Source organism: Sparus aurata, chromosome 18 (assembly GCF_900880675.1).
Source record: "Sparus aurata chromosome 18, fSpaAur1.1, whole genome shotgun sequence".
In the NCBI taxonomy this organism is placed as follows: domain Eukaryota; kingdom Metazoa; phylum Chordata; class Actinopteri; order Spariformes; family Sparidae; genus Sparus; species Sparus aurata.
The window spans coordinates 31,103,607-31,119,886 of NC_044204.1; the positions used below are offsets into that span (position 1 = coordinate 31,103,607).

General features: G+C 41.4%; 1 protein-coding gene across 3 annotated transcripts in view; it reads right to left on the bottom strand.

Annotated features, from left to right (window-relative positions):
• Window positions 1-16,280, bottom strand: part of diaph2 (diaphanous-related formin 2) — a 395,371-nt gene that overhangs the window by 149,009 nt on the left and 230,082 nt on the right. For all 3 annotated transcript variants that reach the window (XM_030396391.1, XM_030396392.1, XM_030396393.1), the window contains 2 exons: window positions 7,404-7,505; window positions 3,615-3,854 (listed from right to left, as the gene is read on the bottom strand). In XM_030396391.1, coding sequence (XP_030252251.1) covers window positions 3,615-3,854; window positions 7,404-7,505 — 342 coding nt within the window. The remainder of the gene's footprint in view (window positions 1-3,614; window positions 3,855-7,403; window positions 7,506-16,280) is intronic.

The window sequence follows — 16,280 nt, forward strand, 5'->3', positions numbered from 1 at the left end:
GCCTGCCGTGAGCTGGTCTGTGTCACAGTCTGGGGTCATTTTTAATCACAGTTGGTCCCTTGTCCCGGCAATTTTAAAAGTTTGGGCTAAAAGTCAAAACTGAAAAAAAGCCAGAGCTCCTGAGCTTTGTAATGCTCTCACTGAGGAGCTTAGACTACCTGGAGTTTTACATTAAATATTTTATTTAACACTACCTTTTTTTTTTTTTTTTTTTTTACTCAAGTCACTTACAATTTGTCTTATCCGATTATGTTTTAATGGTGCGACTGGATGGAGCGTGTATAAATGCTACTCTCCTTCAAACACATTTGTTCATTTGAAGCAGATGGAAAAGTTGCTGCTTCATTACCGTGCGGCTGAAATCATATTCCGAATTGCGATATCATTCAATCTTTCATAACGTAAATCGCCTTGAGGTAGTATTATTCTAAATCCCTCAGTAGTTAGCGCTGCACATTCCAATGCATTTAGCATTCACAGAGGCGAGGTATATTGCAAACAAAACGTGCTTCCACTGTCTCGATTGAAAATACATAAATAACACAACAATTAACTAATACCAGATGAAGTGGCGATGGGAATATAGCTGCACACAAACAAAGAAGGATTGTCTGCTCTTGATAAATCAGTTTGACTCTTCAGATTGCATTTTGCATACCGCTACGGTGATTATAAGACGTGGGAAACACAAGCACACAAGTCCACTGCAGAGAATATGTTCCATAACGACAAAGAAACGTTGAACAAATTGTTTCATAAAACTGTAACCATCCTTTAAGCTGAGGGGAAACGTTTTATTTTGAAAGCAGGACACAAGGTCACACTAATGTTAGGTGGGTGACTCCCTGTTAAACAAGTCAAGTGACTAATAGATACTCTGTTCTGTTCAACCTAAATTGGACACAAATCATTGCCATGCGGTGTTTAATAATTAAGCATAGCCGCTGAAAGCGTTTTCCCCCCAGTAAGGCGGGACAAAACCCAGGAGGAACAATATTTCTTTGTTTTTGAGTAATACAGCAGATGGTTTTATACACTTGCCCAATATGTTCCAATATGGTAACAGTCTCTTCGACACTCTTCATCATCTTGCTTATTATTATGCATTTTAAGCCTGTTTTTTTATTTTTTTTTATTTTTACGATGCAGGTACTTTTTGAAAAATCGAAAACTTTCCCTTCATGTCATTTTCACACGTGCCTCTCACATTGATCTATAGGGACATGAAATCCACACTTCACCGTCGTCCTTGCAAAAACCCGTGTGAATGCTCAGTGTGCTGGATGCATGTGACCAAGCTGCCTCCCAGGAGGTTTGACGTGTCCTTGGCAGGACGAGGGGGCTGTGGCGGTGGGCTGTAGGTGGGTCAGCCTATGCTCTCCCCTTGCTGCTCATTCCCATCATCAACCTCCCTCCTCCCTGATGAGCCCATTAGGTACCCTAGACCTGCCACCCAGGGGTCCATTTACTTGATTGACTAAAGTGAGAAAGCAGACTTTTTTCCTTGTCCATCTATAATGGTCCAATCAGCCCCCTGAGGCATTACCAGACTCTACACCGACACTCCACACTCATCCAGTGAGCTTGCAGGAATACAGAAGGCACACTGGATTCGCCCTGCTAAAGCTCCATTCACACCTGGCTTCAAATATGCTTGTAAGGCGCTGGCTTTTGGCCTTCTACATCTTGAAAATCCCCATTTTTTTTTTTTTTTTTTTTTACAGTAACTGACCGATCCTTTTTTTAACACAATCATTTGGAACAGATCTGTTTTTGTCTACCTAACCTAACAGTTGTAGCACTGCTAGAGCACAGCAGAGAGTTTGAGAATAATGACACCAAAACCAAAAGTGTCATAGAATCTCACACAGGCTGCTTAATAGATGAATTTTGAAACTTATTTTGGTTTCATCCCCGCAGCTTGACTGCCAAACTTAGGCAATGCTGGAAGGAGGAGGAATTTGCCCCTGTCTCAGCACCTCTCTAAGCACTCTGAAGGCTGCCCAATATATTTTTTTTTCTTTTCATCAGTTTTACCATCAGATAGATAAGCGATTAAAACTGTTACACAGCCACACATAATGCCAAAGATACTTTAAAGGGGCTAGACAACAAAGTGAAGTTTTGGCTCTCAGCAAAATTCTAATTTGATCACATGCTGGTGATTTACGAGCTGTTAATGTTTTTTGATGGATCTTTATCTTGTAAGCAGTTGGCATGAACAAAAGTTGAACATTTCTTTAAAGCATTGTGGCCATGAGTCAGAAAAGGGCCCTCCCTTTCTGGTTTTTAGGGCTTTTTTTATTCCCTCCCTGGGATTAAAAACTCTCTTTTTTTTCAAGATTGGCCTACCAGAGTAAACGTTATGACGGCAATTTACACATTAAACTGTCGCACACCAACTGAGTGAAAACAATTACCAGGTAAAATGTTGTGTGAGATGAGGAGAAAAAACAAAGTACAAAACTTTTTGTTTTTGTTTTTCTAAAACAATCTCAGTGGAGATTTAAGAGCAATCACATTAATCAATAATACTACTTTCAAGTTATTTTTTTTACTATATTTGTCAAAGAAATCTTTCCCTGAAAAAAAAAAGAAAAAAGTAAGTGGAGTTAGAGGAATAATAACTAAATACTTAACCAATACTGCAGAAAATCATGCTCTGGTCTACTCTGACACCAGTTTTTAAGGCTTAGTTTTTGAAACACTCACCATTTGCTATGTTTAGAGCCGCCCTGCTCTTTCGGTTTGAGTGCCATTTTAAAACCCCCAAGTTTAAAGCCCTGTTTTCATCATGACATGACTAACCCCACAGCTCCGTCTGCAGTGGGTCTGACAGTCACCACCTCAGCTTAAGGCCTCTTCCTCTCACAACACAATGTAGAAAAACGTCACGTATCACTGAGCAAGAGACAGAGAGCCTGTGTGTGTGTGTGTGTGTGTGTGTGTGTGTGTGTGTGTGTGTGTGTGTGTGTGTGTGTGTGTGTGTGGTCGAACCAGTCTGCTTCAAGAGCTTGGCTGTGCTCAGTTTAGCTGTGTGTGCACGTCTGCCAGTCTTCTCCCTCACATCTCTGCATGCTGTGATTTTACCTGGCAGTGGACACAGATGCTGCCTCTTTTCTGGCTCGAGTTCCACTGCGCTCCACGCCTCATCGCGGTTCTGTTATTTGTTGTATTGAAACATGTTTTCATTTGATTGCTGATTAGGCTCTGCAGATTTTTTTTTTTTTTTTTTTTTTGAAGACCTGCAGTCTTCCACTGAGTCCCTTTGAGGTCTGCATGGAATGAAGGACTTGCCGTGACATCTGTTCACATCTGTTCAACCTCCATTTTCCTCATACAGCAGATTGTTGTGAGCATGTATCTATTATCTGAGAGCAACATTTAGTGAAGGCAGGACAGGTCTCACTGGGAGTGATACGCCTGCCTCTCAGTGATTACTTTCAAAAGATTACATTGATTCAATTGTGATGCATAAACTTTAGAGAATATTGATGCCGATTCATTAAAATATGTAAATCAGCCCTTTCTGAATCCACGTTTTTTGTGTTGGTGACAGTTTCTGTTTCACGACACAGATGAAGAGACACAGAAGATCTTCAATGCGTTGTTACCTTGCAGAGGAAGTTGATATTGAAGCCAAACGTCTGGGCGTTCCTCGAGCCGGCGTTCATGTAATTGCCGACCAGCAGCACCAGCTCCAGGAGTTTGCTGAAGCCTTCGCTCTTCTTCACCTCTTCGCAGGCGAACGTCACATTCATGATGTCTGGCCGGATGTTGTTCACCTGCTCCTCGAACGTCAGCTTGAACAGAATGCCGTTGAGACGCGGTCGTAGGAGTTTGACTGAACTCATCTAAGGATACAAAATAACAGTCGAAGTCACTGTATGGCATATAAACAAATAGCCAAGACCCTGTAGCAATCAGTTACACAATGCATTGCGGATTTATTTTTTCGTAATATTGTAGTTCTTCTTGGTGCACTTACTTTCAATTTATCTATATATATATATATATATATATATATATATATATCTGTGAAGATCAGGTAAGCTGGCTGGCTTATTTGCAATAACCAAAAAAGACACTGACTCATTTTTTTTTGGTTCTTATTTTGTTTTAAACACAACACACGTGCACCGTTTTTAAGAGATGCACCGTTCTCCCCTGCAGAACTGACACTATTTGAAATACAGTTAGAAAGTTGTGTATGCCACTTCGCTTACAATATGCAAAGTGTTTAGTTTGTAATCCGGCATTAGGAACTTGTGTATTAAGTAAAGCGCGACACTTGTTTACAAGCAACTTGCAGCTTATTTGCATAGAGGCACAAAAAAAAAAAAGCTTTGTAGATGTGAGTATCAAGGTTCTTAATCATGCTGCTCCTCACAGTCTCGATATGTTTTTTCATTTCATTCTGTTTTATCATGCGAGTACCTACAACAGCTTTTCATGATGCGAGAGAGGGTCCCTGTTAAGTTACCCCACCTTGCCACCACGGTCATGTTGAATCTCCAGTGTAATTACCGCTCCGGCTGGTTTTAATGAGCTGAAAATCAACCACCCTCTTTAGCGAGTGCGACTACCCTCTTTCCTGCATCCCTCCTGACTTTCATATGGACAAAGGAATCCCCCCCATTAAACAGATTTGTCATAAATAATATAACAGCCTCAATCAATACTTGTGGGCTTGGGAGTGGAATCGCTGAAGCCAGACGAAGACGAGAGAAGAAATAGCTATGAAAATGGGAGGGAATTAAAACAAATAGGGTTTTGGCTGTAAGATATGTGGCGAAGCAGCGAGCGCAGACAAATTCTACAGATTGCTGCATAATCCGGTGCTTGAAGGCAACCTTCAGATCCAGCCCATAATGTTTCATTACTGCTCAAAATTATTCATGTGTATGGGCAAGTTGTCCGTCAAACTACACCACCACCCCCCTCTGCCCCTCCACCCTGCGCCAATATTCCCACCCACCTCGATTCCTGGCGCGCACGCATATGCATACAGACACGCACGACCCCCTCTCCTTCACTTGAATTGATTTGTATACAATAAGGAGAAATCACAATGAGAGCGAGCACGCAGGTGACAGCTTTGGCAGAGAGAAGCTTGAACGTGGCTTATTTCCCAGGGGAGCTAAATAGCTCTGCATTGAGGAGCTGGTTCATCAGCGGGGAGGTATATGATCACAAAATTGGTGAGCTCACGAGGGGAAACTGCCACCCCCTGCTTCATTACATCTCCTAAAAGACATATGCAAAAAAAGGCCTTCAATGAATAAAGAGAATAGCATAGGGAGATGGAGCACATTTGCAACCCTTGGGTCTAATTGAACATCTCTTCTGTAAAACTGCGTAATGTACCTCTATGATCGCGTTGTGAAGTTAAGTTTAAAGACAGCACTTCCCTTTACAGTTGACGAAAGCACTTGGTATTCACTTGGTAAATGGATGGCGAGAGCAGTTAATTATGAAAAGTAATTACCGCTTTAACTAAGTGGAAAAGGTCAGAACAGCGTGATGATGTACTCCCCTTTCTTCTACGACTGATTTACAGTAAGGTAATACTACTGTCGGTGGATCACAGTGAGGAACAGTAGGTCGAGGCGTCTCGAGATCAGAGTTCGATCAGGTGCAGTAAAACAGGTTCCTGGATCAAAACAGATGTTGCTGACTGTAACACACGAGTTCCTCTTCAGGATGTCTTTAAACCTTAATTAGGTCAATTACATCATTAGATAAGGTCAAAAATGAAGATCCGGCTTTCAATGTTTACCCACATAATTGCAGCCCTAATTATTTGTTCATCATTACATATTTGTGCTGTGCATCCCAAATTCAATGACGATGACTAAAGAAAATATACTTTCTTTTCTAAGGGCTATACTCCAACACAAAAGCACTATTTATCCAATTTCTGGAAGAGATAGAACTTGTGCTAATCATTGTCAATAGGATTAGAGGATTGGGCTGCATCACCGAGCTGGCTGACTACAGCCGCATGCTTTTCAAAGAACTTTATTTCAGACAGGATTCATAGCCTTAGGCCATGATTTTGTCATGAGACAACATTGACAGTTGATGTCAAAAATATGGCATTCGCTGGATTCTTGATGCCGAATCCTCATCAAAAATGACTGAACTTTTCTCTGCCCGAGTCGAAAGTGTTTCTTTTTTTTTTTTCCTTGTTAAATCATAGATCCTATCATTTTAGAGTTCGGGTTATCAAATTGTGACGTTTTTGTTAAATATGCCCTTTGATAGATGTTTTAATTAAACATTACTGCAGCTGCTTCAAAGTTATACACGCAGTGTGTTTAAAAGAAGTGGAAGTAGCCACCGTGATGTCACCCATGATGTCAAAAGATATCTTGGTCAAGGATACTTCGTTGTGCGTCCAAGGGAGCCACGAAAGCAAGCCAGCCAACTTCCCATTAACAGCTCTACCTTCTAGCCACAGCCGCCTCTCACCAGCCAGGTGAGGCCATGGCAGCGTGGCTAAAAGATGCATGTGTAATTCACGTTAACTGTGAAATTAATTGCGAAATTTGGGGCGAGAGAAAAAGAGGCTTGAATCAAAATTTACTTGCCAGAAAAAGAGAATAGTCGACTTTTTCGATTAGAGAACTGATCTGAAAAACTGAAAACACACTGTGAGAGGGTCAAGTGTGAAGAGGTAATAAACACCCCGGCGCATGTTCGCGGCAATTTACATGTACACACTGCCATGTATGCATACTGCTATCCTAACAAACAGGTCGCCGCGGCACTGACTTAGCCACGCCCTGAGTCATACCCTGCTTTAGCGTCTAATTATTTTAAATGGGACCGTGATTTACAAAATGAACACCGTGCTGGATTAAAGAAGACTTGAAACTAACGATTGGGACCCTAAACTCGTTAGAAAACTGTTCAGTGAGGTCATAAATCAAGTGAGAAGTGGGGTTTTCTCATAAGCTTTACATGCGATCTGACATCTTTCTGGAAGCAGTGGAGTTGCCGGCTATGCAAACGCACGCAGGTTAAAGGCACTTCCATATTGGCTTCACTTTTGAGACCCAGAGTCTACGCCAACTTCTTTTAATGCAGTCTGTATTTATACATTTATTTTTAATTTCCTGGTCTCTTGCCAAACTGCTGTCCAAATCCATCGGACCCGCTGCAAAAAAGATGTGTGTGAAGCACTGCTGGAGGAAGGCAGACAAGGCGTAAAAGCACAGTGTTATTTGTGAGAGTCTGTGTGAGGTATGCAGGGACGGAACGAGTGAGTAATGAATAAAAATTGAATTTCTCAACTGTGCATGCTTGCAAGTGTTTGACAGTAGCAGGCCGGGAGTATGAATGTGCATACCGTGTGTTCTCTTGGGCCGATCCAGTAGTCACCAGGAAATTATACTCACCACAATGCCAAACTGCTCCGACTCCACTAGCTCTTCATATTCACCCTTTAGTTCCGCTAGCGCACTCAGCTCTTTCTGCTCTGGCAGGTTCTTTATCAGGTTCTACAAATGGGAGAGCACACACAAAACACACAAACACACAAAGAGCTACTGTTAATGCAAATCTCGTTTTTTTTTTTTTTCTTTTTCTGTCCATGTCAGGATAAAAATCACGTTGCAGACAAGGATGACAGGGTACAACACGCAGTAGCAGCAGAAAGAAAGAGTCCATGAGAGCAAGGCTACTGACTGCGTTGCTCATCAACAAACCCGGTTAGCCACATGGATGTTTATTCGTATCAGGGTGTACAAACATTTTACTAGTGTGCGACCTTTGATGCACTTTTACAGAGCCATGGAAGAAAAGGTTTGTGCATGTACAGTTGTGAATGGATACAGATTATATGCGAAGCTTCCTTCAGGTTCTGACACTATCAAACAAGGCATTTTCTATTCCATACACTTTTCTTCATTAGACCTGGACCTGCGCAGAGGTTTGCCGACGGTCTGGTAGGAGGACGAGCAGATAAGGTCACATAATCACTGCTCACAGTTGGCTTTTTTACTGTGACACCGGCGGCCCTTAGCCAATTACCGAAGCACCTTTAGATAGCCGACCTTCTACCGCATCTGTCTTAAAAATACATGCAACGTGTTTGCCACTAATTTGCTTCTTGTCTGTTAAATTTCCCTTTGTTAAGAAGTAAAAAAAAACACACAAAAAAACAGCTGCTGGTGGTGAGGTTGAAGATTAAGATGGAGATGAGAAAGATAATGGGAGGGGCTGTGTTTTCTGTAAATGTTAATTGTTTGTGTGAAGGTCAGCCAAGTTAATAAAATTGACCACGCCGACTTTTCCCCCCTTCTTTTTCTCAGAGGAGTAGAAGAGGAAGAGGTGCCCTTTTCCGGGTCTTCACAAAGCTTCCTTTCTCATTAGCTCCCCAAATGTATTCAGCGGGAGCAGCCTGGCACGGGGTCACGTGACCAGATGGGAACCTCGACAGGGGAAACACAGAGTAGACACCGCTATTGGGTCACGATGCCTGGCTGACCACTCCACAGACCTCAGCAGCTATGGCCAAAGTCTTCTGCCCGCTAATGATGACATCTCTGTCCTTCCCTCGGGGAATTCAGCAATATAAAAAGAAAGTCATAATGCAGGCCTGGCATTCCTGTTTGGGAGGGAGCCATTATATCAAATGTTGCTTGCTTTCGCAAGCTCCAATTAGGGTCCCTGGCAAGCAATGGTGCCATGATAATGAAGGCTTTTGATCATATCAGCAGAGGCAGAAAGGATTGTTGATGATGTAAATATAAAAAACATATTTGTGTAATTGGATTTGTAAGGGCGGATTTATATCGTATATAGTCAAATGATGACTGCGCACATGGACGTCCTTTTTGTCCTCTTTCGGTTCAGAACAATGAATACTCTGTGTGGTGTTTTATACAATATACAAAGCTAATATCACTCTCTTGAGCCCTTAAATAAATGAACTCTGTACTCATTACTTTTTATACAGAAAAGGCAAATTATTATTCTCCCAACTGTGAGGCGTTGTTTAATTTTCCTTGATAAATGCCAGTTTTAGTCACTTTTTTTATCTTCTAACGGAGAGGCAAATGTCTGCTCCTGAAAACTTGATAATAAGCTTTTTTTTGTATTAAATATTCCTAATAGTTGGGGGGTTTCTGTCATGTACATAGACTGATCCTAGTCAGAGTGATATGTACACAGTAAAAGACATCAGTAGCTGGATTATTAGTAAAGGTCTCCTTGACAATGTGTCATTGATTCTGAATACAGTGGCAAATCTGATTATTCCGGCAGATTTCATGGCAAAGCTTCCTGAGCAAAGACAAACAATACAGGGTACATACATTAAGTCCCCTAAGGTGCCCTTCCATTTGAGTTGAGTCTGGTCTGGCAGAGTATAGAAATTAAGTGTCCTTCGGAGAGTCTTTTTAGCAATTCATGTTTCCTTCTACAGTGAAGTCGTGCTCTGAGTGCTTGTCAGTCGTCTGCAGTAAGTATACAAACGTACATACAGACATAAATCAGACCATTCATTGGGTTCGGAGAAGTTTGTAATTACATCTGGAGTGGATTTATTGCTTTGAACGAGGTGAAATTATTGTAAAACACTACAGAAGACTGTGTCACGGAAAATCAAATCCACCTTGTACTTGTCACTGCATTTGTCTGTCATCTTGTTAATTATTAGAAACCCCGTAGAGCACAATTGACACAAAGGCAGCACCATATGTGTGACAATGTGGGAGACTGGGTGATGACGCTGGGCCAGACTCCTCACCACAGGCCACCAGACACACACAGCAGTCGAGGAGAGATTACTGGGAGAATGCTAGCAACACTACACATTCATTTACCGCCTTGGGTGAAGATGAAGGCGCCGCATATCGGCACACGTGCCAGAGTACGGCAATCTGCCGACAAATCAGGGGCAGGAAAATGTGGTTGTTCAGGTTAAAAACCTCATAAATCACGCTTAGTATTGCCTTGTCAAAAATCGAGACACACTTTGGGCGGAATGTGTTATCAAAGTGGATATATTCAATCATCAGTGTAAATGTATGTTGTAAATTTGTAGAAAATTATGATGTGTCACTGCCCTGCTGCCATAGTTTTTGTTGTTTTGTTTTTTGTTTTTTTGTTTTTTTTCAGGGAAATGTTATAAATGGACTTTTATGGACTGGCCTGACTGATTGTACAAGTAACAGGCAACATAAACACAGATTTTAGTTTAACCAAAAAGGTACACAAATTATGTTTAATGACTTTATGTGTCAGTATGAGCGTTACTGACTGGCATCACCCAAATTCTAAATCTAAGTCTAAAAGGTGCAAACAATAAACATGTAACATATCAAATGCCCCAGCTTGTATGGTCTTCATTTCTAGATGTACCGTTCCTTTGTTGACTCCTGCAGGTTTAACACTGTATAACTGTTTGAATATGATACTTTGGCTCCCCCAAAAAAACTGCCTTCTTTCGGATGCAGTTATTCAGTATGCATTCTGGTTGTCCATCAACCATGCTATGCGCTCAGTTTGACGAATCAGAATCAATTAATCACTGTAAGGGGGCGGCAGCGGTCCAATAACACGCGAGCTAGCACAATTTACGTGAACGCACGCCTGTCAAAATGTGTTAAATCTCAATCTAAAGAATCACTGTGACATTAATGTGCAGATAATCAGTTCCGGTTGTTATCCTGTTCGGAAACAGATTAAGATATCATTGCACACAATACCCAATCAGTTTATTATAGATTTAAATTTGCGGGTCAAGACAAGGACAATATTGTTACCAGTGTTTCTCCCGCAGATTAACTTAGAACTGTACTGGTTTTTGTTTTTTTAAAAACCTGTCCACTGCACAAAAATGACTAAATACTGGTGAAATAATCTCACTCCTGCTACCCAAGCTGTGAAAGGTTTGTGCTTGAGGACTGGAAGCGGTTGCCAGGGTAAAGGAGAGTGTAAAAGTAATGAGATACACGTTACGGTTCACTAAACATTTGTAGAGGATGACAGTATCTGTAGGGCTTTCACTTCCATACTTTGATCTCTGCTGCTGTCAACTGGCTCCCAGTAAATCAAGGTTCACAGTTTAGCAGCCGCCGAGAACCCATGCCAACTTAATACAGTTTCAAAAGGAGGGTATTAGGCATGTATTAGGCGTGAACGTAACCACAAAGTTTACAGCACTGCATGCTGGTTAAATCAGCAGGTGCTGATGTGGTGTAGATTGAAAAAAGAACAGGTTCAAAAAGCTTAGTTCACAATACAACGAGAGTCAGTAAAAGTGTGTACTAAATACTATACGTGTAAATATCATATTGTGCCAGAAATCTGGGTTCAGCCAAGTTTAATTGTAACTTTTCGAGTGCGCGCCTTCCTTCCTTTTACTGAGTTGCAACATCCACCGCACCTACTTTATGACCTCTACCTTGTGAAATACACTTAGAGCACAGAGAAGCATATTCCCCGCAGTAATGTCAAAATGATAAAGAAAAACCAAGAAACCTTAAGATGTAATCTGAGACACGTCAATCGATATGGCTTTTCTCAGAGCAATAAAGTCTTTATTAAGCTGGGTTAAACAAAGGAGAAACGAGGGAGAATCGCCTGATGTCTCAAAGACGATCTGAGTAAACCGTGTTCCTCTCCGCTGCGTCTTTTTGGAGGTCTACAAGAAAGACAGAAGAGAGGGGGCCGCGTCTGCCACGTGCTTGACAGATGCGATTTTCTCCTTTTAATTGATTTTCTCCTCAATTTTTTTGGGAGACAGACAAACATGTGGTATTTTGCCCGTTCTTTTGTGATGAAGAGCAACACAGGACTGCCGTCTACCCGCTGTGACACCTCAGCGGGCTCCCCTACCTGACTCATGGCGAATCACTGAAGGCTTCGTTTTGAATCAATAACAAAATAATAGACAGACAAGAAGACTTCTCAGCGTTCCGCGAGCCTTGCTTCTCAAACCGACGACGCCTGACAGTTCCAAAAAACACATTATGTGAAATTTCAAAAGCTGCTTCTTCAGTTCATTTCTTTATATATTTTTTTGGGTTTCTTTTTTTTTTCAAAACTAAGCTTTAGAGTCAAAAGAGGAAAAAATAAAATAAAAAGTAATTTTGCACAATAGTTTGTGGGTGTAGACAGCATCCATCTCAAACAAAAGGTTACCACCACAGAACTGGAAACTGAATATGTGGAACAAAGGCTATAAAGTTGTGTTTTTTTGTTTACGAGAACGGGGACATTCTTGACAGATAATGCTCGGTAAAACGGAGTGCGGTAGCTTCCAAATGTTTCTTTTTCTGAATATTTTTAATTTCACAGAAAACAAACAAACATTGTTCTATATTTCAAATAATACGAGGAGCACTTACAGGTACACCGAACGCTTTATCTCATTAAATGTTCGCTAATATAAGCGTGTTTTCAACGTTTAACCTCGGTAATTAAAGGGGAACTTACGAGAGAGAAAAAAACAAAGAGCAAACAACAAACAGCAAATCTCGTCTCACAGGTAAATATGGTAAACAATGAGCATCAGTCACGCAGGCTGTCCTAGTCTTACACAATCTACACCCTGCCAAACCACACAAACACCTCAAATCTCACTGTGAGCAAAGCTACAGTGACAGGCTGACAGGCAGCAAACTCAGTGTGACAGATTCTGAAATCGCATTAAACTAAATGAGAAATGCAGTCTGAGAGAAAGACACAAATGCAGTGAGAGGGAGGAAGAAAGGTTGAGAGAGAGAGAGAGAGAGAAAGATAGAGAGGGGAGGGATTAATTTGAGGGCTGGGGCTGGGAAACCTGACAGACTTACTGTGACATTAAATCTGTCTTTTAGAGGGAAATATGGAGGAATTTCTTAAACGTGCACACCTGAGCACTTTACGTTCGCCATGAAAGGTGTGAAGCAGGATTAAGAGGGAAATTAACCAGGCAAATGAAAGGGGTTCGCATTAAGGAAAAAGAAAGAAAAAAGGAGATGAACAGAGAGATAGAATTCAGGTAATGAACGAGACAAGAACAGAGACGAGGAGCGGAGGCAGAAAAAGGAACAAGCAAATAATAAAAAACAGACAGCAGGAGATAAACAAAATGTTTCTGAAAGCTCCTTCCACACCCACCTGAATCTGCTGCGAGCCCTCAGGACTTGGATTAATCTAATGTTTATATGTTAACTGAAGGGAAGAAAACGCTTTAAAATATGAATGCAGGTACTCTTTAATGATCTCAACTTCAGTAAGACTGCTATACCTGACGCGAGGACAATCGACACGAAGAACTTTTGCTGTAAAAACAAGCTCGTCAATGTGGGGGGGAAAAAAAGAAAAAAAAAAGAAAGAAGGGGGGGGGTGGGGTGAACTTTACTGCACCGCACTGAAATTATCTCTCATTTGTGAATATTCTCCTCTCGCAGTGTCCCATACAGTCACCCTAATACAGCGTCGGTATATGATGAGACTGTCAATCAAAACGAGAAGAAAGCTAGCATGCAAAACAGTAATAGAAATTAATTTGTTTGTGGAGTCTGCTGTCTGACGGCGTTCTCTGAGTGATGTGCCATCTGTCACCGAAACAAAGACGCTGAATTGGAGAGCGAAAACAGAAAAACTAATTTTTTTACCGGTTAAGGAAAAAAGCAAAAAAAAAAAAAAAAGCATACCAGTGCGCCTGAGGAGAAGCCGCACGGACTCCAACCTAATCAAAATGTAACCGTTGTGCTGTATTGTGCTGGAACTTCAAGCGTGTGCGCGCCTGCGTGCGTGTGTGAATGCGTGTGCTTTTAATCAATATTCAACCCGAGGACAGAGTACCTGGCCTGTAGCCTGTGGTGAGAGATCAGCAGCGCGGTGATGATCAGTGAAAAGTACATGTAGTACCCTGGGTCCTAGCCATCAATTTCTGAAGCACATTTGATATTGCACCAAGCCAAACCTCGCCGCTCTTTCCCCTGCCTTTACTTTGTTTATTCAATACTTCACCTCCTCTCCTGTCTTATTTTTTCCAGCCCCGACAAATCAGCATAATGTATTTCACATTTCATTGTTAAATTAGCATTTGATGCAGAAGAGAGTTGTGTGCAGTGTGCCAAAATACACCACAATTAAGCCCAAGGGGGACCCCGTTTCTCCTGCTTAAGCTCTAATCCAACAGGCCCAATGCACAGCCATACTTATCGCCTTGCCCCACATGTGCACTTTTACACCATGCAAATGATGCCCCGACAATGTGCCAGGCTGCTACAATCACCTGTTGTTACAGCGGAGAACAAAGGCTGGCATGGGCACTGCCAGACCCTGCAGCCAACGGGCAGCCACGTGTAATGATGAGGCCATGCATATGGATGAGCATCGCGGTGATCTGGGTGATTGACAAGAGAGATAAACAATAATAACAAGCAAGGCTAGTGCGAAAGACTCCTGTGAGACCTGGCGGAAAGGTTGTTGCCATGGCGAGGTGAAGAGAAGTAGTGCAAAGCCAAAAGCTGACAGCGCCGGTGTTTACAGCGAGACAGCCGAGTCAGTGTGTATATGGATTTCATGCGACATGTTATATAAAATGCTACGGTTTAAAAAAGTAAGAAAATTACTATCTTTTCTAAAATGCATATGTCAAAAAATAATTGGAGAGAATATCCATGTGTGCATTTCCTGAAGGTGCCTCTTAAACAAGTTACAGCCAATCGGGCAGAGAAATATATAAAGTTTATGTATAAGGCATGATGTTTATGTGCTACAGCTAAGTAGTCACAGCAGAATTCCATCTTTTTTCTGTCAAATTCTTCAGCTCTCTGACGTTGTTAAGTGTCATCACTCCATAGCAGGGACTGATATTAAATAAAACACAGCCACATAACCAGAAAGGAAAGCGATTTACATTGGTGTGCGTACGACGACAGCACATTTCAATTCCCAGGCAGGGGAATGTAGACGTACACTACAAAATGTCTGCAATTATTAATTTTGGAAGGAGGAAAAACACTTGAAAAATGAAGTAAGTTGTGGTGCTGTGGCCGTAGGAAACAAGAAGTTGGTCGCTGCGGCTAGAATAAGTGCCTGTATTCAGATAGAACACACAAATACACGCAAATACTTTTTTCAAGCAATACTACTACTATTTTTTTTTTAACATGTTGATATCGTGTTGCAGTGATATCTGTTAATATGGTTACCAGCTAGCTCTGTCGTTTGTCCATGGTGTTACCATTAACACTCCCCTGGTCCCCAAGACTCACTAACTGCACTGCACTATATTTGATTTGAGTATGAATCAAACAGATGGCCGACTCGTACATATTGCACATTTAATATGTAAACACATGTTGGTGTGACACCTAAATGCAGTGAATCCTTACATATGGTTTAATGTCACTATACAAATGTGCAAGAATGCCGTGACAGTAATTCCTATTTAACCACATTACTTTTGCAGCATTATACCTGTATCATTCTGATTTTGACACATTTTCATGGCGAATCAGGATGACTAAAAACCGCTTTAATGTGTGTCACAGTCTCTTGCTCATCCTAAATCATAAAAATGAATACAAACACTTCCCACTGTTTGCTTAAAAGCCCTGATATGTCACCCAATGAGCGCTGGGAAATGATGAGCACACATTAACTCATTGAGGCATGCTGAGCTTAAATACAAGAGATGCTGGACACTACTTTGATATTCGTACGGGCACGTTTGCACACAACGTAGGGCGATGCTAATTACAAATGAATAGCAGCGGTGCAGTGTTACAGTCATTAGCATTTCCTTTTGAAAAGGAGATGGAGTAATATAAAATACAGTGGCAGACATTAAACTTTAAGAAGCCACTCTGATATTCCACAAAACAAGCCCCAAGGGCCGTATCATCCGCTGACGAGAGTTAGCTTACCACACACACCAAAAAAAACGGGGTGTGTTTAAACATTTAGTGATGACTCCCTCGTTTCAAGCAGCTAGGTCACATGGCGTGTTTGGGATAGAGGTTGGGGGGAAAAAAAAAACACTCTGCACCAGCCACCAAAATACAAAACTGTTCTGTTTGTTAGGGTCTATGCGTCTCTTCATGTTAGCGCTAATTTACTTCTCTTCTCCATCTCTCTGTTTGCTTGTTACTGCATAGATTTCAAACATATGATTTTGTGGAGCACACTGACAGTATAAGGGTGCAAGCTTTAGTTACAATAACCGACCTTCAAAAACCGAGTTACAAGACCATATACATACATAGTTTAAATAGTCGTGCATCGACACGCATCGCAGTCCCCCAGTCACACACTTTAAATAGATA